This window comes from Falco rusticolus, chromosome 20 (genome assembly GCF_015220075.1).
Source record: "Falco rusticolus isolate bFalRus1 chromosome 20, bFalRus1.pri, whole genome shotgun sequence".
In the NCBI taxonomy this organism is placed as follows: domain Eukaryota; kingdom Metazoa; phylum Chordata; class Aves; order Falconiformes; family Falconidae; genus Falco; species Falco rusticolus.
Window position 1 is genome coordinate 1,458,025 of NC_051206.1, and position 24,091 is coordinate 1,482,115.

The 24,091-nt window shown below is 56.5% G+C and overlaps 2 protein-coding genes across 8 annotated transcripts in view; both read right to left on the reverse strand.

Annotated features, from left to right (window-relative positions):
* The window catches only part of C20H2orf42 (chromosome 20 C2orf42 homolog), a 69,928-nt gene extending 61,626 nt beyond the window's left edge, over positions 1-8,302 (reverse strand). Inside the window, exons 1-8 of the mRNA XM_037371855.1 lie at positions 8,249-8,302; positions 5,648-6,485; positions 4,825-4,935; positions 4,361-4,465; positions 2,819-2,923; positions 1,345-1,452; positions 574-674; positions 238-475 (exon numbers count right to left, since the gene is read on the reverse strand). Of these exons, the coding sequence (XP_037227752.1) occupies positions 238-475; positions 574-674; positions 1,345-1,452; positions 2,819-2,923; positions 4,361-4,465; positions 4,825-4,935; positions 5,648-6,473 (1,594 nt within the window). The 5' untranslated portion in view covers positions 6,474-6,485; positions 8,249-8,302. The remainder of the gene's footprint in view (positions 1-237; positions 476-573; positions 675-1,344; positions 1,453-2,818; positions 2,924-4,360; positions 4,466-4,824; positions 4,936-5,647; positions 6,486-8,248) is intronic.
* Positions 8,303-9,017: 715 nt separating this feature from the next.
* Positions 9,018-24,052, reverse strand: TIA1 (TIA1 cytotoxic granule associated RNA binding protein). 7 transcript variants are annotated; one of them, XM_037371560.1, is made up of 13 exons: positions 23,857-24,041; positions 19,297-19,393; positions 18,738-18,836; positions 18,185-18,239; positions 17,981-18,013; positions 16,674-16,761; positions 12,980-13,055; positions 12,445-12,553; positions 11,879-11,974; positions 11,692-11,776; positions 10,984-11,107; positions 10,330-10,469; positions 9,018-10,109 (listed from the first exon to the last, which is right to left on the reverse strand). In XM_037371560.1, exons 1-13 carry the CDS (start codon positions 23,880-23,882, stop codon positions 9,986-9,988), a joined length of 1,152 nt encoding a protein of 383 aa, XP_037227457.1. In that variant the 5' UTR covers positions 23,883-24,041; the 3' UTR covers positions 9,018-9,985. The 7 variants fall into 7 exon arrangements, with proteins under 7 accessions (XP_037227457.1, XP_037227462.1, XP_037227459.1 ...); XM_037371561.1 differs by lacking the exon at positions 17,981-18,013 and having other exon boundaries at positions 9,986-10,109; positions 23,857-24,037; XM_037371565.1 differs by lacking the exons at positions 17,981-18,013; positions 19,297-19,393; positions 23,857-24,041 and adding an exon at positions 15,769-15,860 and having other exon boundaries at positions 18,743-18,836.
* Positions 24,053-24,091: the final 39 nt, after the last annotated feature.

A 24,091-nucleotide genomic window follows, 5' to 3' on the forward strand; every position in this document is an offset into this window, starting at 1 on the left:
CCCACCCCCAGCCAGCCCAGTCCCCCCCAAGCCCAGTTCCCCCCCCCAGCCCAGCCCAGTCCCCCCGCTCCAGCCCAGCCCAGCTCCCACCCCCCCAGCCCAGTCCCCCCCAAACCCAGTTCCCCCCGCCAGCCCAGCCCAGTCCCACCCCCCACCCCCAGCCCAGCCCAGTCACCCCCAAGCCCAGTTCCCCCCCCCAGCCCAGCCCAGCCCGGCCCAGCGCTCCCGCCCCGGTACCGGTACCCCGAGGCGGAGCTGCCCAGCGGGGGGGCTGCGGGGGGGCCGTTCCCCGGGGCGGGGGGCTGCCCCACTCACCCACTTTGAGGAAGGTCCTGAGCTCCAGGGGCCGGATGGGGGGCTGCCGCTCGTGCCCGTAGGCCTCGGCGATGCTCTCCACCTCCACCCTCGGGCACCGGAACGGCTCGTAGGTCCCGTCCCGGTTCTGGATGAAGCTGCGGGTGATCTCCAAGGGCAGCTGCCGGCAAGGGGGGAGCGCTGGCGTAAGGGGGCTGCGTGGGAGGGGGCGCAGCAGCGGGGCTGGGCTGCCCCCCCCCCCACCCCACCCCCCCTTACCTCGGGCGTATCGAAGATCTGCTTGACCTGCAGGACGTTGGTGATGTGCCACGTGTACTTGGAGAAGGTGCCCAGGGGCAGGGCGTCCTTGCGGACGAAAGCTGCGGGGAGGGAGAGGCTGCTGAGGGGGGGGCGGGGGGGGGCTCGCCGTGACGCTTGGGGGGGCTTTCTGACCCCTTCTCCCCCTTCCTCTTTGGTGGCTCTGCCCAGCCTTGCCGGGAGGCAGCCCCAGCACGCGGCGCCGTCCTGGCCAGGGGGACTCGGAATAAAAGTGAATTATCAAACAAACAAACAAAAAAATAATAAAACTGACCGATGAAGCCAACCCGGTGAGTTTGAAGGGGCGCAGACGCGCCGCCACCGCTCTTTGGTGACAGACAGATGGAGGGGGACAAGCGGGGGTGGTGACCCCGTCCTCCCGCAGCGCTGCCAGGGGGTGTTTAACCTCCTATCGAATCATTTCGGTTGGAAAAGCCCCCGAAGATGAAACCCAACCGTTAACCGGTCCGAGATGGGGAACAAAGTCTCGGTGGGTTTATTCCCGCTCAGCTCAACGCCAGCGGCTGGGCCCCCCCCCCCCCCCCCCCCAGCTCAGGACCCCCCCCCCTTAACCGCAGCCCAGGGAAAAGCCGCTGGAAACCAGAAGGGAGAGCGTGGAACTGTTGTTTGGTTTTTTTGTTTGTTGTTGTTTTTTTTTCTTGCTGTTGCTGGTTTTTGGGCCCAGCGGCCGGCACCCAGCACGCCCCGCACGCCGGCGTGGGTGCAGCTGACCTGTGGTGGAGTTGGGCAGCCTCTTCTTCGCGCTCCCGCTGGAGATCCTCTGCTGCAGCGCCTCGAAGAAAGCCTGAGGGATGTGGAACACCAGCGGCTCCGGCTTGCCTGTGCGGGCACCAAGAGGGAGGCGTGGGGTGAAGGCGGGGGGGCTGCGGTGTTAGTGACGCCCCCCCCCCCCCCCCCACTCGAGTTTTGAGCCTGCAGCAGCGGAGGGAGAGCACCGCCCGCCTCTGACGCCCTTCTCGGTAAAATATTTGCCCAGGTTGGGTGTTTCACGCCCCGCGCGCGGCTGCGCAGCCTGGTCCCGTCGCTTCTACCAGGCAGAACGGAACAGCAACACCTCACCTGGGGAGGAGCAGCCAGCCGGGCTCGCCGATCCTCACGGATCCTTTCCAACTTGGGATATTCTAGGATCTTTCCCAGCAGAGACTCCCCCTGTGCTCCAGGCAACAGCCCCAGCCCCCTGCGAGAGCCCCCAGCCCCTCGGTCACCCCGCGTGCCCCGGCCTGCCTCACCCTGGGGCGTGCGGCCGCCGGGCTGTGTCCCACCAGGCTTTCGGTCTCGCTGCAAAGCTGGGGTGACACTGCTGCGGGGAGCGACAAAACTGTTGTCCTAAGTGTCCCACCTCGAGGATTCTGTGGTTCTCAGAGCCCCTTGAGATCACGGAGCCCGACCACCAAGTGCGCACAGCTGCCCGTGGCTCTCAGCCGACCTGCCTGCGCCCTGTGCCACTTTGCGGGGCCAGCTGGTCACGTGTGGGTCTTGCGTGACAAACTTAAGAGCGCTCCAGCTCCCCTTCAGGCATTTTTGGGGGTCCCTCTCTTTAGGTGAGCCCAGCTGCTCGGCAGCAGGGGCCAGCCGGAGGAAGCAGCCCAGAGATTTATCAAGTCCGTCTCCAGAACGGAGCTTTCCAGAGCTGACGCAAGCTGCTGCCTCCGGCCAGGGGGTGGGCTGGAGACGTGCCCTGCCACCCACACAAGGCCCACGCTGCTCGTAGTGGGCAGTAGCCCACCCCCAGATGTCGTAGCCACGAGCTGTAGCTATACACGAGCCCCGTGCTGAGCACAGTCCTGCCGTCGAGGCGTGGTGGGGCCTGCGGAGGATGAGGAGGATGGCCACGGGAGGAAACGTGGATTATCGGTGTGTCTGAGACTGATTTAACGCCACACGAGGCGTCCCACCTCTCCCACGTGGCCCCAAGCAGTTTAATATCAAGTATCAATAAGGGAATTTCTCCCTTCCCCAGCATAAGCATAAGCACCGGGCTGCTGCTAAGCGTTAAATCCACATGCAGAAATTAAATCAAAGCTCACTAATTGATAGAAACTTCCCAGGGCTAAAGAACATCGCTCCAAGCTGGAGAAAGCACTCGCCTCCCTCGGGGCTGGCGGTTCCTTAACGCTGCCGCCACGTTAACGACGGAGGCAGCGCACGGAGGGGAGCGATGCCCAAAGGCTCCCCGAAGCCTTACCCTCAAACTGGTAATGCATGGTCTGATGGATGCGCTCGGTGACGCTGGCCAGCCAGTCCTGGAAGGAGAGCGTCACCTGCGACTCGTCCAGCAGCTGGGTGCAGCCTGTGCCACAAAAGGAGGGGACGTCAGAACCGGCGGCGGCGCGCAGGCGGAGCGCCGAGCCCGACGCCTGGGAGAAATCCCCTGCCCGGCGCTCCCCGCTTGACCTGCGCGAGCTTCCCCGGCAGCACAGGCACAAGTAACTCGCTCAGCTCAACGCCGGCGTTAAACAGGGCTCGGCAAGGCGGCAGGAGAAGAGGCGAACGCCGCGGGCCTTCCGGCGGCTCAGCTTCTCCGCTCCACCGGGCTCGGAAACGCGGGGCTGCGTAGGGCTGCAACGGCCCACAGCCCACGTCGGCTCTCAGCAAGAGCTGCAGCCTCAACACCTCGCTACAACTGTCATCTCACCAGGTGGCCGCCTCCACAGCACCCGTTCCTAGGGGAGGGACCCCCACGGCCCCCCCAAGGGCACCGACATGCCCCCCCCGGGGCACACCTGCGGCTGCGGGAGCAACACAAGCCATCGCGGGCTGCGGGGCGGGACGGGTGCGCTCTGTCTAGCTCAGGAGGGAAAGGGGTGGGTGGGAAACGAGCGATTAGTACCACTTTTTCCAGGCCAAAACTAAACGTTAAGAGGAACCAAAGCGCTACACAACGGCTCGTAACCCAGGCCCAGACCGCAGCCGGCACGGAGAGCGGCTTTCTCCAAAGGGCTCCGAGTGGCTGGGAAAACCCACGGGTTTTCGTGGCGTTGGACTAAGCCCTCCCCCGCCACACACCGTACAGAACCACGTACCGACACACAGCCTCCTGCTCGGGCGCCACAGGTATTACGTGTGTGCCCACGACAGTCTCCCCGAGGTGGCCAGGGCCACCCGAGTTCCCATCGCCTTTAACGCCGGCACGCTCCCTGCACCCCGCCAGAGCCCGGACCGTGCTTCCGAGCAAGGATCTGCCACTAGAAACCACAGTTACTCTGGTGACAAGTCCCCCTGCCAGCAGCTCTGGACATCAAGAGATGCTGCAAACATCAGCAGTGGCCAAAAAGCAACAGAGACCAGCTCACAACTTCGCCTGAACCGATTTGCCTGTATGTTTTGTCCAGGAGGGCGCTTAATTGTATCTGGAGACGTTAATGTCACACCTGTCCACTCATGACAGCGCTGGCGCTGCCACGAGCCAACTCCTTCAAGCTTGCCACGCCACGAAATCCACCAAAGAGCTGCCCTGGGAGGACACCGGCATCGTCCTTCTCTAACAACCCACCACTTCCAGGGCCAGGCAGAGCCACACGAGCTGCACACAGCTCCCGGCGACAGCGAGGGAGCCCAACTTCACCGCCTAGAGCAAGCGAGGGATGGAGAGGGCTTGGTCATCCCCCCTGCAGGGGTGACAGCAGCACAAAGCGAACGGCCACAGGCATCTGCGTGGTCCCTGATGGTGTCTGCCCGGTCCCCGCGCGCTCCCGACCACCGGCGCACCGGCAGAGCCGAAGCTTACCTTGTCTTTTCAGCGAGGAGGCGACGGCCGGCTTCTTCAGGCTGCTTCTCCTGGGGGTGCTGTGCGCCAGGTCCTGAGCCAGGAGAGGGCTGGCCGCCTGCGCCCCTGAGGGATCGTTTCAGAGAGCGTCAGTGCACAAGTCGCAGGGCTCCGCGGGCACCCGTGCGGGCACCCTGCCGCAGGCAGAGCGGGCGGGATGGAGGAGTCACCTCTCGCCTTAGGGTGGGCTGTCACCGCAGCTCTTCCCACCTTAACACCACTAACGGTCGCTACAAGACCTGCTCAGACTGGGCAGGAGCGCGCCCGACACCCAGAGCCGCTCCGAAAGCGCCCACCCGGCACCGGGCACGGCCCGCAGCCGGCTCCAATTCCGGCAGGGCCACCCCTCCTGCGGTCCTGCCCGCCGGGTGAGGGCTTTTGGCTTCGGACCGTGTCCGCCCCGTCCCACAGATCCTCCAGCTCACCCGGCGCCGGGTCCTTTTTCCTCTTCTTGGGCTTGGCAGCGGCCACCTCCCCGGCCTGCGCCGTGGATTCAGCGCTGCCGACCAGCTGCGGGACCGCCATCCCTTTCAGACCTAGGAGAAACAAGCCTCTGTCCTTAAGAGCAGCTCAACCACGTGCACCAGCGCTGTGGGGACGTGAGGGTCTCGCATCCCTGGCCCCACGCTGGCGCTTCCCCCACCCCGAGACCTCCCAGCACACCCCAAACGCCTGCAGAGAAACCCCAAAGCCCTCACAGGCCTGCAGACGTGCTTTAGGGGGAAAACACCGAGGCAAGGGGTGATTTTAATTCACTCGCATCACCCAGGTCGCTCTCCTCAGGGCAGATTTTCACCTTTGGGTGCCTAAAGACGGGGCAGAATTACCCAAGGGCACCTATCGGGGTACACAGACCCCCAGGGGACCGAACCCCAGAGGCGGCTGCTGTGGAAAGGGGGGGTTCACAATGAGCACCGCTCTGGCCCACAGGGGGAAGAGGACGCCTGGTGGCTCCCAGCGCAGAGAGGGACCTGACTCGCCCTCAGCACCCATCGCAGCGAAGCCCGGCGGGATGTGCCCACCCCGGCTCCCCGCTCTGCTCCCACACGCTGGGAGCCAGGAGCAAGGTGCAGCCCGGGAGGGATCACTCCCCACAAAGCTCCCTGCTCGCAGAGGGAGGGGGCAGGACCGAAAGCCCCGGCTAACGAAGCACCCACGGGTGTACGGGCAGCCCAGGTAAAGCCAGGTAGCTGCCAGAGCACGAGTGGGTGGCATCGGCCTCGCCGACATCCTCTGCGCATCACCTACCGCCGGAGTCATAGGCGAGGAAGTCGGCAAACTCCTGCGCCAGGCTCTCGTCGCTGGCGAAGGCGCAGATGCAGGCGAAGAAGTGAATGCAGCGTGACGGCGGCACCTCCTCCTCAGCAGGGCCACCCTTGCTGGGCTTCAGAGCCTGGCAGGAGCAGGAGAACCTGTGGTCCGCCAGCGTCTTGGCGCTCATCTTCTGGGCGAAGGAGGCGTGCAGGTAGCCGAGGCTGTGCTTCTGGCTGGCCTTGCACTTCACCACCAGGATGTTCTTGGTGATGCGCTGCACCAGCGGCCCCGTGGGCTCGGTCGCCAGCTGCCATATGGTTTGTTTGGTTTCGGGCGAAGCCTGCATGGAGCTGAGCACCGAGCTTTTCAGGGTGAGCGGGGTGGCCTCAGTTTGGCAGTTCAGGGCCAGTTTGACGTGCTGGCACTGGTTCTCCACCACGCCTTGTGTGGAGGCTTTCAGGCACGAGGGCACGTAGCAGCGGCCGGAGCTGAGCTGCGTGATGATGGTCCCGTCCACCGTCTGGATGGCCGTCTCTGAGACCCCCAGCTCCACAAAGCACCGGTAATCCGGTCCCCGGTCCCTCTGCCGCACCGAATAAACCTGTAAGTCAGAGCCGGTGATGATCTTGACGGCATCGACGCTGGGCTGCTTGCGTGTGCCGTAGCGGAAAACGGTCCCGCAGTTCTTGTTCTTGCAGCTCAGGCCGCGGGTGCCGTTGTAAGTGCCGCAGCGGGGACATTTGCGGATGCCCCGGAGCGTGGCCTTCCCCAGGTCAGACAGAAACGAGGGCACTTTGGTCCTCACCGATGCCGGCTCCATCCTCCAGAGAACCTGAAAGGGCAGAGATTGGGGAGGGGGCTGAGTTAACAGCTTGGGGAGGCGGGTGGGGTGGGAGGGACAGCGGGGACGCGGCGTTCTGCTGCTAAGACCTACAGGTCCCGGCAGTGGCCATCCTCAGTCCTCAGCGGTGGCAGAGATGGGGGGTGGGGGGTGGGGAGAGAGGGAGGGGGGGAAACCAGCGACTGCTGGGTGCCGGCAGGATGAGCAGGAGGCCCTGCCGGTCACTGTGCCACCCTGTCACTGTCCCAGGCCAGCAACCTCCGCTCCTTCCTTGCAACCGGGGCCCGAAGCGACGCCGCGCGCCTCTTCACAGAGCGACAAAGTGACACCCTTGGAAGCACCGGACCCCGACACTTCCAGCCTGGAGCCCATCCCCTGCTACTTCCCAGTCTTATCCCACGGGCTCACCCTCCGGGGGTGAATAAAACTACACAAAGGACGTGGGGTGTAGGTAAAGCTGGGCGGCCTGCCCACCGCTGTGGGGGGAACATGGGGGTGAAGGAGCTCACACAGCCCCCCCGAGCACTGGCCAAGTGTGCCAGAGAGACACCAGAGCAGAAATCCCACTGAGGCGGTGACGGTGGGGACAAAACCCCACGTGGACGGGACAGAAACGGGGTGAATGGGGGGGGGGGATCCACCCACGCTGGGTTTCTGTGCTAGGCTGGTGGCCGAGGAGCCAGACAGCGGTTCCTGGTGAGCACCCCGGTGCTCGGAGGAGCTGCCAGCCCCGTGGCCCTGCTGTCTGAAGCACTGAGCGTTTCTCCCCTGTCCGGGCTCACGCAGTGCCCCGTCCCCAGCGCACGAGGCAGGCTGGGAGGGCGGCCCCGCTGCCCTCGATCCCATGGGACAGCCCTTCGCTCGTCCCAGGCTCCACCTGGTGCTCCTCACCGCCACCAAAACTCCTTTCCTTGGGCAATACCAGGCACCGCGTGAAGAGCCACAAGCGGCTGAGACATCAAGTCAGCCTGTGCGCTCAGTGAGGGCAGCGGGCGCCAGACGGGGACCCTGGGAGGAGGCAAAGGGACATTTACTATAAGTGCCGGGGGTGTGACATCCCGTGGAGCCATCAGCACCGAGCGCCTGAAGGCAGATGTGAGCCGGGATGGCGGAAGGCAGCTCCCGGTGCTCCTGTGGCGACCGACACCAGGCTCAGCCCCTCAGCCGTTACTTAGGCGAGATGAATCCATCGGGGGTGGGAGGTATGAGCCCCCCGCCTGGCTGCAGGGGTCAGGGCACAGCTCAGGGCAGTGGGGCGCTGTGCCAAGCCCCCGGTGGGGGGGGAAGGCAGGGCCTGGGGGGTTGTGGAGCCCAGCAGCCCATCCCCCTCACCGAGGGTAGGCCCAGCGCGGCCCTGGGCCCTGCATGAAGAGCCAGGCCGGGCCCCCCCGGTGCTGCGGGGCCTCCCCTCAGGGCCAGGCCCCGGCTCCCCCCACGGCCGGGCCCCGACCCCCCCTCTGGGCCAGGCCTCCAGCAGCGGCCTCAACCGCAGCGCCTCGCCCACCCCTGGGCTGTGCGCTCCGCTGACGTCACTGCCGTGGCGTCGCCGTGACGTCACACCCCGCCGACTCAAAGCACGGGGGGAGGAGGCCTCCGTTTTCCCGCCCCCCCCTTCACACCCCACCCCCCACCCCCGCCGTGTGCGTGTCCCCCCCATGCGCCCCTCAGCGCTCGCGGCTTCCCAGCATGCTCCCCGCCGCTCTGATGTCACTTCCTGTCCCGCGCGCCCCCCCCCCCCCCCCCCGCCTCCTTACCTGGGCGGCAGCGCGCGCCCCCCGCTCCTGCCCGCACCGCTGCCAGCGCGCCCCGCGCCCCGCCCCGCCATGGCGCCCCGCCCCTTCGCTCTTATTGGCTCGCCGTTGCCATGTGATACGCCGCGGGGGCTGCTGGGAGGTGCAGTCCGCGGGAGGGGGCGCTGCGCCACGGACTACACCTCCCAGCAGCCCCCGCGGCCGCATTTCACCGATTTCGCCCGTTTTCCCCCCCGAATTCCCCCCGCAGCCGCTGCCCGCCCGCCCGGGCCCGGCCTGAGCCAAAAAGCGCACACGTGCCTCCATTTGTCATTTTTCCCCATTTCCCCTCTTTTTCCCCCCTTTTTTTTTTTCTATTTCCCCCCTTTTCCCCCCCATTTCCCCCTTTTTTAGCTTTTTTTCCCCCAATAAAACGTTGTTTTCGCCCTCGAACGCTACAAAACCCCAGTTTGCAAAGCTCCGGCTACCTTCCCGGGGGGAGGGAAGGCGCTCCCTGCACCAGCAGGTGGGTTGTTTTTTTTTTTTTGGGGGGGGAGGGGAAATTTAACGCAATTATTTAACCCAATTATTTAAAAACAAAGAGAAGGGGTAGGGGAAATTTAACACAATTATTTAAAAAAAAAAGAACAGGCTGAACTTTGTATTCCAAAAGTACCAGAGTGTATATTTGATATCCACATGCAAAAAAAAAAAAAAAATTTAAAAAAGGTGACGATTTGAGGCGTAATTCATGTCCGTCCTACCCTTAAATAAGGAAACGTACAAAGGTGGCTAACGGTTGTGCAAAATATTAATTTGCTAAAATATTTTACATAATCAGTACATGTCAATGTAGAAATCGGTAAAAAAAAAAAAAACAAAACAAACACAACCCCGAAAAACAACAACAACAACAACAACAACAAAAACAACCCGGCTGGTTCGTAGGAATTTTGTCACATTTTAGTAACAGGATTTTTTGCTGTCCCAGGGTGGGAATCCTCGCTGACGAGGGGAGCCAGGCGCCGTCCTGCCGTTCGTCCCCCTTTTCCCCCGTCGTAAGGCAAAGACGACCCTGAAAAACACGCTGAGATACAAAAAAAAAAAAAAAAAGGATGTAAACTCATAATTTATCGTCAAAACCAAACCCAAAACCCCGGCGTAACAAAAGCGGAGACGGAGGTTTTATGCAAGAGGTTCTTAGGTGGGTTTTTTTGTTGTTGTTAAAACAGACGGTGCGAAGGCTGAAGGCGCAGCGGCTTCAGGGTTCACCCGCTTTTGGCTTCTGGTTGGTTTATACAACGGTTTGATAATACATTTGGAATCGGTTGGGAATGCAAACGAGAACGGCACGCTACTTCCCAGGGAAGGAAAAGAAAAACACCAAAAACAAGGGGTGGGGGTGGGGGGGGTCGACGTTGTGCAATTTGCTGCCCCAATTTTCAGCGGCAGTAGTCCCTGCATTTGCTGTGTTTCAAAAACGTGGATCTTCAGAAACACATAAAGGAGGAAAAAAGAAGGCAAAAGTTGGCAGACATCCAGCATCTCGTTTCGTGTGATTTTTTTTTTTTTTGTTGTTTTCCTTTTTTTCTTTCTTTGTTAAACAATGCGGATGACAATTTCATGATTAAAAAAATGCTTTTCGTTTGTTTCTCTCTCTCTCTTAAATAAATACATCGTATCTTGACGCCTGATCTGATCAATCGTGGCGGTCGATAACGGCTCCGCGGCGCTCCCGAGGTTTCAAGAGTCCTCCTCTCCTCACGGCGTTTCGAAGCCCGCCACGCGGTATCCCGTTTGGTTGGTTATCACGCTGCCGTTCTGCCCCTGCGGCGGCTGCACGCCGTAGCTGGCACCCATCCATGCTGCCGAGGACTGCGTCTGGCTGTCGGAGGAGAGGGCGGAAACAGTTCGTTAGGCAAATGAGTTGGTTAACGAGGGTTTAACGGAGAAGGGGGGGTCGCCTGAGCTGGGTGCTGTCGGCACAGGGCCGTCCTGGATCCGAACGTTCCCCAGAACGTCCCGGTGGCTTTTAGAGCGCTGCAGTTTTGGAGCATCACCTCCCCCAGGGGGAAAACCCGTTCCCAAAAAGCCCAAATACTCACTTAAAGCCCTGCTGGTTCCACGCTTGCCCGTACATCCCGTAGGCGGGGACCTGCCAGCCGTTGGGCACGTACTGACCGATCTGGGCGCTGCCGTACCACTGCCCCCACTGCCCGTAGGCCGGCGGGTAGCTGATCTGGTTCTGCGAGGGCAAAGAACCGGCTGTCACGTGGCGCCCGAAAAAGCGGCCATTTCTGTCAACTTTTCTGTCAACTCGTGAATCGCGCCCTCCCCGTGCCGCCGCAGAGTCGCAAATTGGCCACAACGGGGCCAAAACGGCCACGCAGGCGTTTGGTTGGGGACCCCTTTGGAGTTAGCGAGCGTTTAATTACTGGAGCGCCTCGTTACCGTCCCCCCAGGGCCACCGTCATCTCAAAAATACCCACAGAAATCCAGGGAAACGGAGCGGCGGCTCCAGCCCCCTGCGCCAGAAAGGACGCGCCATGGACCAAGTGGTATTTTGCGACCCTTCTCTGGAATTTTACATCGCACAAGAGTCCAAGGCACTTAAAATCTTCAATTCTACTTCACAGAAATACGCTCTGATGAAATAAGCCGTGCCACGCGCTGCGCCAAGCCTCTAAGCAGCAGGTGCGCAGATTTCACGGCCGCTTAAGGGGTTTCTAGCGAAGACTAATTAGCAGAGAAGCTCCAACCTGCTGGACCGGGCTGATCATGTCCGGTGTCTCCTTGCCCCAGTAGCACTTCACCACGTGTCCCTCGATAGTCGTCCCGTTGACGGACACAATAGCGTGTGCGGCACTCTCGTGGGAATTAAACCTGTGGAAATACAAGCGGGGCCGATAGGAACAACTCGCTGGGCCAGAAGTAACCCCGAGAGCCCCCGCCAGCTCAGCACCAGTCGGGGCTCTGTCGGAACACCTGCCCCACTGTGGAGACTCCCTCTCATCAGGCCCACCGCGGGTGGCAGGGACCCCCAGGCTACAGTTGCTTTCCCCCTCTGTCATCAGTCTCCCTAAACAAATGGGAAAATTCAGTGGCAAGGAGAGCGGATATGTTTACGACGTGTTTTTTATTATCTGGAGCCTCATCAACAAAGCGATGAGGATGCTTCTTCTGGGCCACACTCTCCAAGCCGACCATCTGCCTCGGGAACTCCGCTGTGAATCACCCCAGAGGAGCAGACGGAGATCTCTCGCGATGAAGGGCCCTGCGCCTGGTTTGACTGGGTTAAGGGGTTTTTCCTTCTTGTGCCCTAACTCCCTCCTCGGAGCGAGCTGTTGCCAGAGAAAGCTGCTGTAAAGCACGCTCTCCGCTCCGGCACGCGCCCACCCGTACCAAAAACCCGCGGAAACCAGCGTTCCTCTTAATTCCACCGACAGGCAACCCGCAGGCCAGCCTACCGTACAAAGGAGTAGCCTTTATCTGGGAAGACTCGAACTTCCATTATCTGCCCGAAGGGAGAAAAGGTCTGGCGCATGAGCTGTTCTGCAGCGGGAAGAGACAGAGCGGCAAAATGAGGCGACCGCGGCGTTACTCAGAGAGACGCGTTATTCGGAGAGACGCCACGGCACTGCGGAGCCACGGTACCTGTCAGTCCCGAAGTCACCCCTCCGCAGTACACGGTGCAGTTGCTGGGGCTGGACTGATTGACCACATCGTCGTAAGACAGTTGTTTGGCGTTGGCTGGAAAAAAAAAAACCAACAAAAAAACCCCCAACATATTTTTACAGAGCTTTTCAGTGGATGGGACACACGTCATGTGGCAATTTAATCCTGCCTGGCACGAGACGCTGAGCGCAAGCTGCAAACACCTATCAGGTAGGTCTGATCGACCTATTTTAGAATCCCCCCGATGGAAATGCTTTCTTTGATGTGGTCTCACAACAGAAAGCCCTAAAAGCGAGGAAGCAAAGTTAAAAACGACTTTTTCTGTCCGGCTGTCCGGAGGGAAAGCGAGCTTCTGGCTTAAGAGTGTGCAGAAGGCAAAAAATCCTCCCCCTGCAGTGGTGCCACAGCTAAGGAAGCTGCTTTGCTCGGGTCTGAGCCCCTTTCCGCACCCGCATTCCCTTCTCCCACCACCTCCGAGGCTCGCAGCTTGCCCTGTCGTGCACGGCAGGAGGTTTGCAAAGCTTTGCCGATAACCCAGAACCTACATTCGTATGTACTCTTTGGAGCCGGAGGTTTTCTCGTCGCCCAGTTCGTTCTGATTTGCCTTCCACCAAGCCACTGGCCGCCCATCTGCTGGATAGCGTTCTCTGCGTCCTGCCCGCGAGAGGGGGAGAGAAGAAAACCCCACCGTCGGCATCGCATCCTTCCGAGGCAGAGCCAAATGAATGACACCGCCACGCTCCCACCCCGCCTGACCCTTGCAGCGCGCCGTAAAAAATCCTACTTCAAAAGCAGCTGATTTAGGGAGGACGAAGGACGCTCACTGGGCGCACCCAAGACCCTCCCGCTATACGCCAGAGCTCCCATCGCTCTGCCACGGCTGCACATCGCTCGTCCGGGTGTCACTTGCCACGTGCGTTAGATAGAAACGCTAAAGCAACGGCAGAGCGTCTCGATAAATACGAGAGAAAAGATTCCCCCTCGACAGGGAAAGCAAAGCCGGGCAGAGATCGGGACTGATGATGCTGAAAAGTCATCGTCTGCTTTGCACGGGGTGCTCGAGCCGGCGCTGCAGCTTACCCATTTATTGAAGAAGGAAACGAAGCCGTATCCTTTAGATTTGCCCGTCGCCATGTCCTTAACCACACGCGCGTCTCTAAAAAAGCAGAATCGAGAGGCACCTCAGTGCCTTCGAAAGGCGACCCGACCACAACGACAACTCGAGTCACGCGTTTACAGCTTATTTTTTCACGTTTCACCTTTACTAACGTCAACTGTTTATATTGCACCAGCAACACAGTCAAAGCAAAAGGCTTCTCTTCTACACAGAACTTTACTAACGCTCTGCCAGGTAGTAGCAAAATTAAAACTTAATTGTGTAAACATGCAAATCAATAGCTTCTCTAACAAACGTATGTACTATACAGTTGGCTCCCGCTTCAAAATGCTTTTACAGGCTGTTAAAGACACAAAGCATGGTCAAAGCAGCTATTCAAAAGAATCACTTAAGGCACCGAGCTGACTAACATTAGCTGAATGGCTCTCTTTAACCATGCAATTTTTAAACTCGCTATTTGCCAACACATTCTACCTACTCATTCAAAATATTAAATAGAAAAAATGAAAAAAAAAAGATAGGAATTAAAAGGCATACGTCGCCTGTTAACTGAATTCTTTAATTTTCTCAGGTCAATTCGTTACCCCCTTTTTGGACTGTGGGCAGCTGTAAATTTTGAGAGATTGACATGTTCAGAAATTATTGAAGAAAATAAAACACCGAAACATTCATGTCTTAAACTACATATTACACATTTATACTGCATTTGTACAACAGCAATCATACAGCACTGATTGGAAACTACAAGATATTAAAAAAAAAAAAAAAGGCAAAAAAAATTATAGAATTTATAAAAGTAAATAAGAAAACTACAACGTTTGTCCACTGTGAACTGTAGCTTGTAGTTAGCCATGGCAATTCTGTCCATTCTTCAGAGCCACTCTGCAAAATAACCAGAGCCCTATTATTTGAGATTGAGTTAAAAAAGAGAACCCAGCTACAAGAGCTAAACCCCACTCGTGGAACACCACTCTACAGCGCTTCTCAGGCAATTTGTGAACGAGTTCGCCGAGGAGCGAGCCACCCTCTCCTCCCCTCCTTCGCCCCACACGTACAGGCATTAAATGAACAGCAATGACAACATAAAACCAGTCAGAAAGTCATGCAACGTAACTTACGGCTGTATAAAATAACAGGGTTCAGAGGAACTAGCGTTAACATGTGCACAACATTTAGCATTCCCAGACTGGCGAGAAAAGTCACAATGAAGAGAAGGTTCGTTACGCTCGGGTGTTTCTTTTTTAAGCCTCACAGTAACGGCAAATGCATCGTGAGTCTCATTCTGGTACCCGCAGCGCTGTTGCCGAAGGCCCGAGGAAAACACCTCTCCCAAAGCTACGGCAGAAATGTTTCTTTCTTTCCTCTTTGTGAGACATCCCCCCACCTCCTCCTCCCCCCTTTTTCTTGCCCCCTTGCTGGGTTAGGTCCGAATTTGGGTGGTGTGTTACAAATTGCCTGAGAAGAGCCACTTTGTTAAGCTTAGATAGGTTTGCTCTGAAGAGCCTATGGGGAGGGAAGGGAGAGGGGAACTCATCTCTACTTACCCTCAACCGAAAACTTTGAAAATAAAGACTTAAGAACAGGTGAAAACATGCGTACAGCAAGCATAAAAGGAAACCACAATGAAAAGTGTGCTTTTACAGTGATTAAAAAAAATCCAGATGCACAGAATTACCAAAATTTCTTATGCGCTAATCATGCAGTAGGTCAACCTCGGTGTCATTTAAAAAAAAAAAAAAAAAAGTTCAGTTTAGCACCAATAAAGACAATATTAAAAAAAAAAAGTATCAGGAAATATTCCATTTGCACCACATTTCCAGAAGCCAGTCACTGATGAAGAACAGGTAAAATCAAGTAACTTCATTCAACCGCTTAAGAGACAGTAGTAATACTTTTCCAGGTTTAAATTTAAACGAGCAGAAAATTCTAGGTCCCTTTGGCTTTATTTAACCCCTCGCTTTTGGAACAAGAGTTTGAAAGAGTCATTACAGGGACAATTCTTAATCAACTGCTTTTGTGGGAGGAAAAGAACTGGAGTTTCATTCTGAACAGTCAGCGTGAGCCAGGGCAAACCGGGAATTTTCCACGGGTCAGCTCTCTAGCCATGCACTGAGTACCCCAAAAGCCAGAGCATCGCTCCCCTCTCCCCGTCACCACCGCCACCACCACGCAGCAACGGCTCAGCACCCAGAAAGCTCTTCTAGGAAAGAGGGGACAATGGGCACAGCCCCAGAAATGCGGACCGCAGACCGGTGCTCGCTGTGATTTTGTGCTTCCCCAGCTGACGTTCAGGCGTTACTTTTTGCTTCAGGCTCAGGGTTGATTTTTTTTGGGGGGTGGGGGGTGTCATCTGTTAAAGGTGGGCTGTCCACTCAACTGTCACCTAATGTTGAGTTAGGGGAAATTGCCTTTCACAGCTCCACCGCAGCGCCACCAACGCAGCCGTCTACTCCTGCCTCCCTCTCGCACTCATTCCAGCTTTAGAGCCCCTCGTCCCTTCCACCCGGACCGCACCGGGCCAGGGGATAAACGGCCTCTCCTTAGGAGCCCGACCCTCTGCGTTTCCTGGGTGGCAGTTATAAAAGATGCAGTCAAGCATTACAGTCATCTGAAGCAAGTCACATTCAGATCACATTTGGTGGGTTTTTTTCTTTTTTTAAACCTTATCATAAAAGGAAATCAAGCTGGCATTGAGAGAGTAATACACTGGACTCTGAGAGGGGAAAAAAAAAACAACAAAAAACAAACTTACTTCAATTAAACGCTTCACTACACAACACTCCAAAGCACTCTATGTTCTCTTACATCACCATCAAGAAACTTCAATGTCCAGTACAGACAACACTACAAGGAAAATTAATGGTTTACATTGGGAGGATGGAGTGAACGAACCGCTCCTTACTCTGCTACACCCTGAATAGCACAAGCTAGGAGGCAGAGGAGCCCTGCGAGCACTGCTCCCCGTTTGTAACGCGGTCGCTTGTTACACCGTCGCTCTGCACCGCTGGGATGAGCAAAACTCCTTGACCCGAGACACCCCGCGGGTTTGGGCAAGCCCTTCGGGTCAAGGGCTGACGCTGACCCAGCACCAAACGCTTCGAGGCCACTCTAGCTGCAGCCTCTGGGTGCCCCACCGAGTCTTGTGCTATAAGAAAAGGTGCATTTCACGGGACATGGGAATTTAACTGAAAAAAAAAAAAAAAGAAAACAACCAAACAAACAAAAAAAGACACTGGCTACCAGTGGCCGGCACGTCCCGGCTAACAAAAAATCCAAAGCCTCGCAAAACGTGAACGTGCCAACGGACTCAGTCACAACCTGTGCAGCGTGACGTCGATCCGCTCGCTGAGTGGGCCAGGGAAATGCAAACCCCGGGTTTAGGAGTCAATTTGTGCCGGCGTCGCTTTGCCAAATGAGGCAAGGACGATAAAGCCAAAGCGAGTGGGCTGCAACTTTTCTAGGAAAGCAGAACAAAGTACTGCAGAGGAACTGGGTTATGCATCCCTGCTCAAAGCCTGGCCGTTCGGACTCGAGTCGCTGTATCAACAGATGAATTCCTGCACCGCCACAACTCTCTGTTTTTTACTTACTGAAACATAAGGCTCCTCCGTTTAGGAGAGATAACTTTTAGGTCATTCGCCCTGAGAAATTACTTACGATATTCTTCCAAATGGTGCAAAAGCGGCTTTTATATCTTCAGTTGTAATTTCTGGACTGAGGTCTCCGACAAAGACATGGAAATGGTCTTTTTGGGGGGGGAAAAAAAAAAAAAAAAAAGGGATTTTAATGTTTGAAGACGACCCCTGAACACGCGCACACAGAGCACGGCCATCTCACAGAGTACAGCTTTCCAGCTACTATTAAAAACTACGAGAAGACTAGAGCTCACTACGAAACAGGCTTTACTGCTGTTCTTAGCAGATCCTTTGCTTGGCAGCGCTACAAAGTCAGTGATTTTAAGGATACTACAGCGGTGCACGGCATTGACGTTTGGTATTTTAGAAAATGCTTTTAAGACCTGCCAGCGTTTACTGTACGAAGTCTTAAACTAGTTCCTTAAGGTGCCAAGACTACATGAAACCCTCTCTCTTGGTAGGCTACTCTCTGGGTAGCTTTGACACAGCAGGCGATCGCTGCTGTTCAAAAATGTCAAGAAATGTAGGGTGACGCTCACGCTAGAGCAGGGCACGTTTCGAACCGAGCCACAGCGTCCGGCTTAACCCCATAGCTCGTGAAGAAGAAAGCAGAGAAATACCTTGCACTGCCACAGTTTGCCGTTAAAAAGGCTTTGAGCTCGCAAAACCCAACCGTTTTGGTTGCCCAGCCAACACACGGCGTGAATCCACGTGAACTCAAGTGCGCGTGAATCCACGTGCAAGTGAACTAAGACTGAAAGTAAGAGAACGGGAAGAGTCAGCCCTTCGGTTGACATCAGAGCCACTAAACACCGGCACCAAAGAGAAACAAAAGCATCCTGGATCTAAGGAATTTGCCGCTACAGTCAGACACTGCCAGACGTACCGCCCCAGCGCTGTGCTGCAGCGCGTACGGAGCTCTGGGGGATGCTCGGGTGCAGAAATTCAGAGCTTGCTGAGAGCAGCAGCAATCCGTGGGCTCGCCACGAAGTCCCGTTTTGGAAACGGTCTGGGTGCTCCCAGGGAGCCTGTCTGTGGGAGCGCAGACCGCAGGCTCACAGGGAGCCGGCTATTCTGCCCCCACAGCAGGGGGCAAGGGGTGCAGGGGATTTTTTTATTTTTTTTTTTTTACAATTGTGCTCGGAACAGTTAGCGCCAGAGCTAAACGGTGGATGCTAGATCATTTTGTGATGCTACAGGGAAGCAAAAGGGAAGTCTTTCTGTAGAAAAATAAATTCACAATGAACAAAAAAAACCCCATACATAGCTTCGGGTGGTTAGTGAATACCCTGGAGAGATTTCATTTTATGTTTAAGAAGATACAATTACCTTGTGAACGCTGTGTGTTGACAACGGTACTACCTGATGACAAAGATTAGATTTGTTCTTAAGTTTATTAACACAAACACATGACATAATATCTTAGGATTACGATCAAAACATTACTGCGTATAATTGTACGATGCTTACTGTTTATGTTTAAAAACTAACTGTAGAAATCAAACACGTACTCAAAGTGTAAGCGACACTTACTGCTGGTATCTTTCTTCTGGCTGCTGGGGGTCGTCGCCCAGTTCACTTTGACCTCCTGCAAACGTCAGTCGCTCATGTTAGATCGAGCAAATCCCAGCTAAGCTCCGGGCCCTCCGGCACCGAGTTCTGACGCTACGGGGGCATCAGACGCGTGAGTCTGGGGCAAATGCTCCAGTTTAAGGAGAGGGTTCATCCTTCCAAACGGCGTTGCATGGGTTAAGAGCAAAGATGGGCAAACAGACCTGGTCTGGGGATTCGGTTTGGTCGGGTGGGCTCTTGGGCAGGGGTGGGGAGAGAGGAACGTTACCCTGATAAGGTCAGCAGGGTTAAAATACTTGTTCTGCCCGCTGTCTCTGAGCCCTCCCAGTTCTACATTCCCACCTCCCTCCGCATTCTTCCCACAACAGCCTAAAGAGCTTTCCCTCTTCACTGTGCAAACAAAGCGGCTAACGTTTGCGGCGCATCCACTTGGTCTCAAGTGATGCTGCACCCGCACCACCTGAGAGAGCCTGTTTTTCCAACTCCAACTCACCCTGTAGACACGACAGCTTACCTTACCCATTATCTTCCGGCCATTCATAGCAGCCAGCGCTGCAGCCGCGTGCCGGTGCTCATAGAACTCCACAAAACAGTACGGATCGTTTCCAGCTGTCTGATAAAAGAAATAAGCAAAGGATGACTGACACAAACCCCTGCAAACCACACTCTCGCTCTTCTGCTCGGCTCCTTACTCGTAACATCTAAACGTCTCGGAACGGACAGGATTTTTTATTCTACGTGGGGACCATGGTCAATGCACTCAATGACGCTCCAGGAGGTTTCAGTTCTGCTTTAGAAAGGTGAAAGTGTGGCAAAGAACTTTTCAGACCTCATCTACGACACCCATGTATGCTAAGCTGTTCTCTTCCTCTCGCGACATCCCCCCCATCCTTAAATTTCATGTCGGATACAAGCTAGAAATGATGCCAAAAGTACACGACTGCCATCTCCAGCCTTACTACATCCCTTTCATGCGGTCGCGCCGTATTTCAAGGGGAATTCTTAAACACGCCAGTATGGCCCAAAGCAGTTAGCTACAAGAAATGTGAAAATCATTAGGTGGAGGCTCTTACATCCATTATCATTTTGCAGTTTTTGCAGGGTCCGATCTGGCTGAACAGCTGGAGGATTAGAGCTTCGGTCACATCTCTTGACAGGTTCCCCACGTATCTATAGGATCAAATACACACAGTTAGAAGCCATCCCAATGCTTCTGCTCAGCGGTAGCAGAGCAAACACAGCCCAAAGTTGTTCCCCAAACACTCAAACCCCCCCCCAGGTCAGGACGACAAAACAAAGCACGTGGCAGGATTGTATCCTGGCAAGTCACAGCAGGCAGTCAAGTCACGGCACCTGTCCTCAGTCCCACTCACGGTCCGCGTTTCTGGAATCGCGCCCTGGTTCAAAGCGGAACGGAAAAGCCAAATACAGACAACTCGACCTGCCAAACTGGTCATCCCCTATAGAAACAGCGGTTCCAGTAACGGCACGTGGCCACCGTTCACCGAGCACCGTTTCCCTCGCTGCCCGAGAGGCTCGGCCTGGTGTTTAGCCAGCACGTTACACAACATTCAGTCAATGCCTTTTTAAAAAAAGGACTCATCGTTCGAAAGCATTAGATCTGCCTGAAACGACCGAGGGCAAACGTGCTCAAGTGCAGGCACTGCCCGCTCCTCCTCCACGTGAAAGATCAGCCTCCTCAAGCACCAACAGAACCCAAAGGCCTGCTCTGATTTGGGATTTCGGCACGCTCAGCAACAAGGATCATCCTTGGTCCACAGGTGGGTTGTGTTGTTGTTCTTGTTCAGCCCAAGTCACGGGATTTTTAAAAAAAGCACACAGAGAAACCTCAGCTCCAAAGGTGTGGCAGCACCTTTCCACAGAGGAACGTTATGTGGCAAACCGCGGCCTCCGCAACGAGACCTCGGCCAAGTCACGCCGCTGAAACCACGTCAATAAAACCACAATCTTCCCTGCCTGGGTGCAAGAGTCGCAAAGATGTTGTAAGAAAACAACGAGGCAGCAAAACGAGGATTTCTCACCCTCCTTCTGTTGACACAAGGCTGCGAACAGCCCTCCCGGAGAGATGGATACGCTCCAGCGTTTGGTTTAGCACAGGAGAGAACGGGGGAACCAGACACACAGCCTCTGTTTTGCTGTCAGCAATGACCCCGCAAGCTCTGTATTAATAACTTGAGCAACTATTTTAGGTCGGAGTCAGAATTGTACTCCTTTTTAAAACAAACACACGAATCAAACGGTCACGGGTATCCTCTCGCTCAACAAAACTGACAAGGTTTTCTTAAGCAGAGGAGGAGATAGCACGCTTCATTAAGGCAATTAACTTTGTGCTCAATAACACCCAGGCATTCTCCCCGGTTCAAGCCAGAGCCATAGCTAGCAAGGCTTCTTTTTTTATCTCTCTTGTTAAAAAAATATTATTGCAGTTTGGATAATGAGTAAGCCAAGGCACTAAAGTGATGAGGCTCGCAGGTGACCTCCTAGGTCTAAGTTTATTAACAGTTTATTTGCGACTGACAGTTTCCTAGATAGGGTGCCTGCACCTTGACCTTTGCACGCACGCTGGATTTTCACCCCGATAATCAGACAGGCATCTCCTGAGGCATTCCCTACCTTTACACTGGATCTAGCCGGAAAAAGCAGGATTCACAAGTAAAGTGACCTCTGACAGCCCCACGGTGCTGTCAGACATGGTCAAGACATCCCCTAACAGCCAGGCAAGCAGTACCGCCACGCAGAGCCAGAGCGTTCTGCAAAACACTAAAAAACAGGAGGGAGAAACAGCTATATTCGAGCTGTTTGACCATCCGAATCTTTCCGGGGAGCTTCGCCGCAGCTCCCGGTCTGTGGCCGACACACCGGCAGGGTCCAGCACCCCCAGACCTTGTCCCAGACCAGCTATAACCATGTGCCGAAGTGACCCTGCCAAGCAGGACCACCTAACACAGGAGGAGACCTCTCCTGAGTGGCAGTTTTGCTTCCTGCACCCTTCCCATCCCTCTCTTTCCTGCTAATTGGAGTCTCATTAATGAGTCAGTCGACGTTTCTTTGCAGACGAAGGACTACGCTCTACGAGGCAAACGATGCAGACAGCTCCATTTATTCACTGCAGACATCAGTGTACGGCTTCTGGAAAAACGATGCCGAACTATCGGGTGTTGGCTCTTGGGCATCTTTTTAGCTGTACAAGGTAAATTAGAAGTACGTGTATTCCACAAGCATCTACGTGAAAAACATGAAAAATACAAAACAAGAGGTCTTTGTGAATTCAAACACACTGTCTGCCTTGTAACCGCTCTGCAAATTTATAATCTCTGCCGCTGAAGAGTGGCTTTCAAGGAAGGTAATGGGCCACGTGAAAATGAGCTGCCTATCCAGGAAATCATTTACATAAGTAATACAGCTCCTAACACGCTTCGGAACGCCAAGGCTCTAACAGCTCCCTTCAAAGAAACAGGTTACATGGAAATGGCAAAACCAAGAAGTTACTTCCCACGTCTGGAATCCATTCCAGAAAGACGACTTAAAACATGCTAAAAGGAACTAACGGAAAAGGCACGCGGGTCGCAGACCACCTCGGTGGCCCCTCACGACGCAGCCACACGAGGCAACCGAGGAGGCAGCCCCGTAATCTGCACCCAGATGGGGTTTCTGTAGCACTACCTACAGAAATCCTCGGGCGAGCAAATATTTAACACAGACTTCAGGCCCCAGCTGGAAAGAGATTACTTTCAGCTGCGCAAGATGCTCATTGTAAACCCAATCTGTGAAATTCTGCTCGTGGCACCATCCTCCAGATGACTTGAGAAAGTCACTCAGAGCTCTTCAAAGACACTTGGTGCGTCGCTCAACGCTCTCGGTTCTGCAGCACAGAAACCTGGCGCGACCAGCCGCACGTGCTCAGGGACAGGTAATTCATTCCCTCGAGGGGACGCCCCGTACGGCCGAGACCACCAGACCCCAAGCCAAAACTTTGTTGGGAGTGGGTGGGGGAAAACATTTTTCTAAATAAACAGGCCAATATGCCAACAGGTCTGACCATGTTTGCAGATGCCGAGAATAGTTCCAAAAACGCACGTGCCAGAAAGACAACGGGATTGTACGTACACACTCAAGGAGGCGGACAGAGTGTTTACCACTCGGGAAAGCCTGGACCAGAGGAGCTGGCAAAAGTCACGTAGGAGTTTTGTTTTCCTGCAGTTGCTCAGCCAAGTCATTTATCAAACCTTGGGGTAAGTGCAGCCACTGTCCAAGGGCAAAATTTTCCCTTCACCTTGGAAAGATTCCCTCTCCCTTCCGTCTCTCCTCCCCTCAATGCCTGCACTGAAACAGAGCTCGCAGCTTACGCTGGGGTGGAAGAGAAAGAGTGGAGTCTGTGATTTCCCCGATCCAGAGGAGGGAAATCACTCCAGATAACGCCTGCTGGAGAACAGGACAGGAACGCACAGGCTCCCCCGCGCCTTTCAAGCACGGCCAGCTGCAGGAGCAAGAGCCGACCCAAAGTCCAAATCCCTCTTGACAGCCACCGGGAAAGTTGCTGGTAATTAAAGGAACCCCACTTACGATTTTTAACGAGGCGAGGAGCTGCCCTGCAGCTACGATTAGTTCTTTGGGAAATAAAGAGGCTCGCGGTGTGCTTTGAACACTTGGACAAGTGGCGATTTCACGGGCAACGCCCCCCCCCCTTTATTTCTATCGAGCTGCTACAAGGCAGCGGGGCACCAGCCCGCCCCACCCCACCCCCCGAGCTGACGGAGCCAACACAACCCCCAGATGGGACAATCCAGCCGGATGCTTGCGAAAATGGGCAGGGGGTCGGGGGGGCAACATTGCCCTGGCCCCTGCCCTCCAGAACCAAGCTGGGGGGCACATCGCCCCAACGCTCCACAGGGCTGAGCTGGGGGGCACCCAGGGGTGAGCTGGAGGGGACACATCGCCCCGACACTCCACAGGGCCGAGCTGGGGGGCACATCACCCCGGCCCCTTCCCACCAGAACCGAGCTGGGGGGCACATGGCCCCGGCCCCTGCCCTCCAGGGCTGAGCTGGGGGGCACATGGCCCTGACACTCCACAGGGCCGAGCTGGGGGGCACATGGCCCCGGCCCCTGCCCTCCAGGGCCGAGCTGGGGGGCACATCACCCCAGCCCCGGCCCCTTCCCACCAGAACCGAGCTGGGGGGCACATCGCCCCGGCCCCTGCCCTCCAGGGCCGTGCCGGGGGGCACCCAGGGGTGAGCTGGAGGGGACACATCGCCCTGACACTCCAGAACCGAGCTGGGGGGACACAGCGCCCCGGGCCCGGCCCTCCAGGGCCGAGCTGAAGAGGCCCGGGGGACGCCCCCAGCGTGGAGGGTTAGGCCGGTGGCCCCCGCCGGGCTCAGGCGGGGGCGGGGGCCGGGGTCGCCCCCTCCGGCTCTCCGGGGCCGCCCTGAGGGGAGCGGGCAGCCGCCAGCGCGGCCCGGCGGGCGGCTGAGGGGCCGGGGCAGCCGCCGCTGCGGTTGGCGGGGCCCGATCGCGCCGGCCGGGCCCGCGGGCCCGTCCGTGAGGGGAGCCCGGGCCGCCCCTCCCCGCGGAGCCGGGAACAATAGGCGGTCTCGCCCCCTCCCCACTCACAGGGTCTTGGGCATTTCATCCTCCATGGCGCCGCCGCCGCCCCCGCCCGCCCCGGCTCTTCGCGCCGAGCCGGCCCCGCGGCCCCGTCAGCGGCTGGGCAGCCCGAGCGCCGCCGGCCCCGCCGAGCCCGAGCGGCGGACAATACCCCCGCCGGTCCTCGCAAGATGGCGGGTGGCGGGCGAAGGGGCCCGGCCGGCCGAGGGGGGCCGCACCGCGCATGCGCGCCCACGGGGCG

Coding starts and splice junctions, on each gene's coding strand:
- TIA1 (XM_037371560.1), bottom strand. CDS start 23,882: ATGGAGGATGAAATGCCCAAGACCCT. Junction 18,837..19,296: donor ACTGCAAAATGATAATGGAT/GTAAGAGCCTCC, acceptor TTCTTTTATCAG/ACAGCTGGAAACGATCCGTA. Junction 12,554..12,979: donor TTTCCTTCTTCAATAAATGG/GTAAGCTGCAGC, acceptor TCTCGCGGGCAG/GACGCAGAGAACGCTATCCA.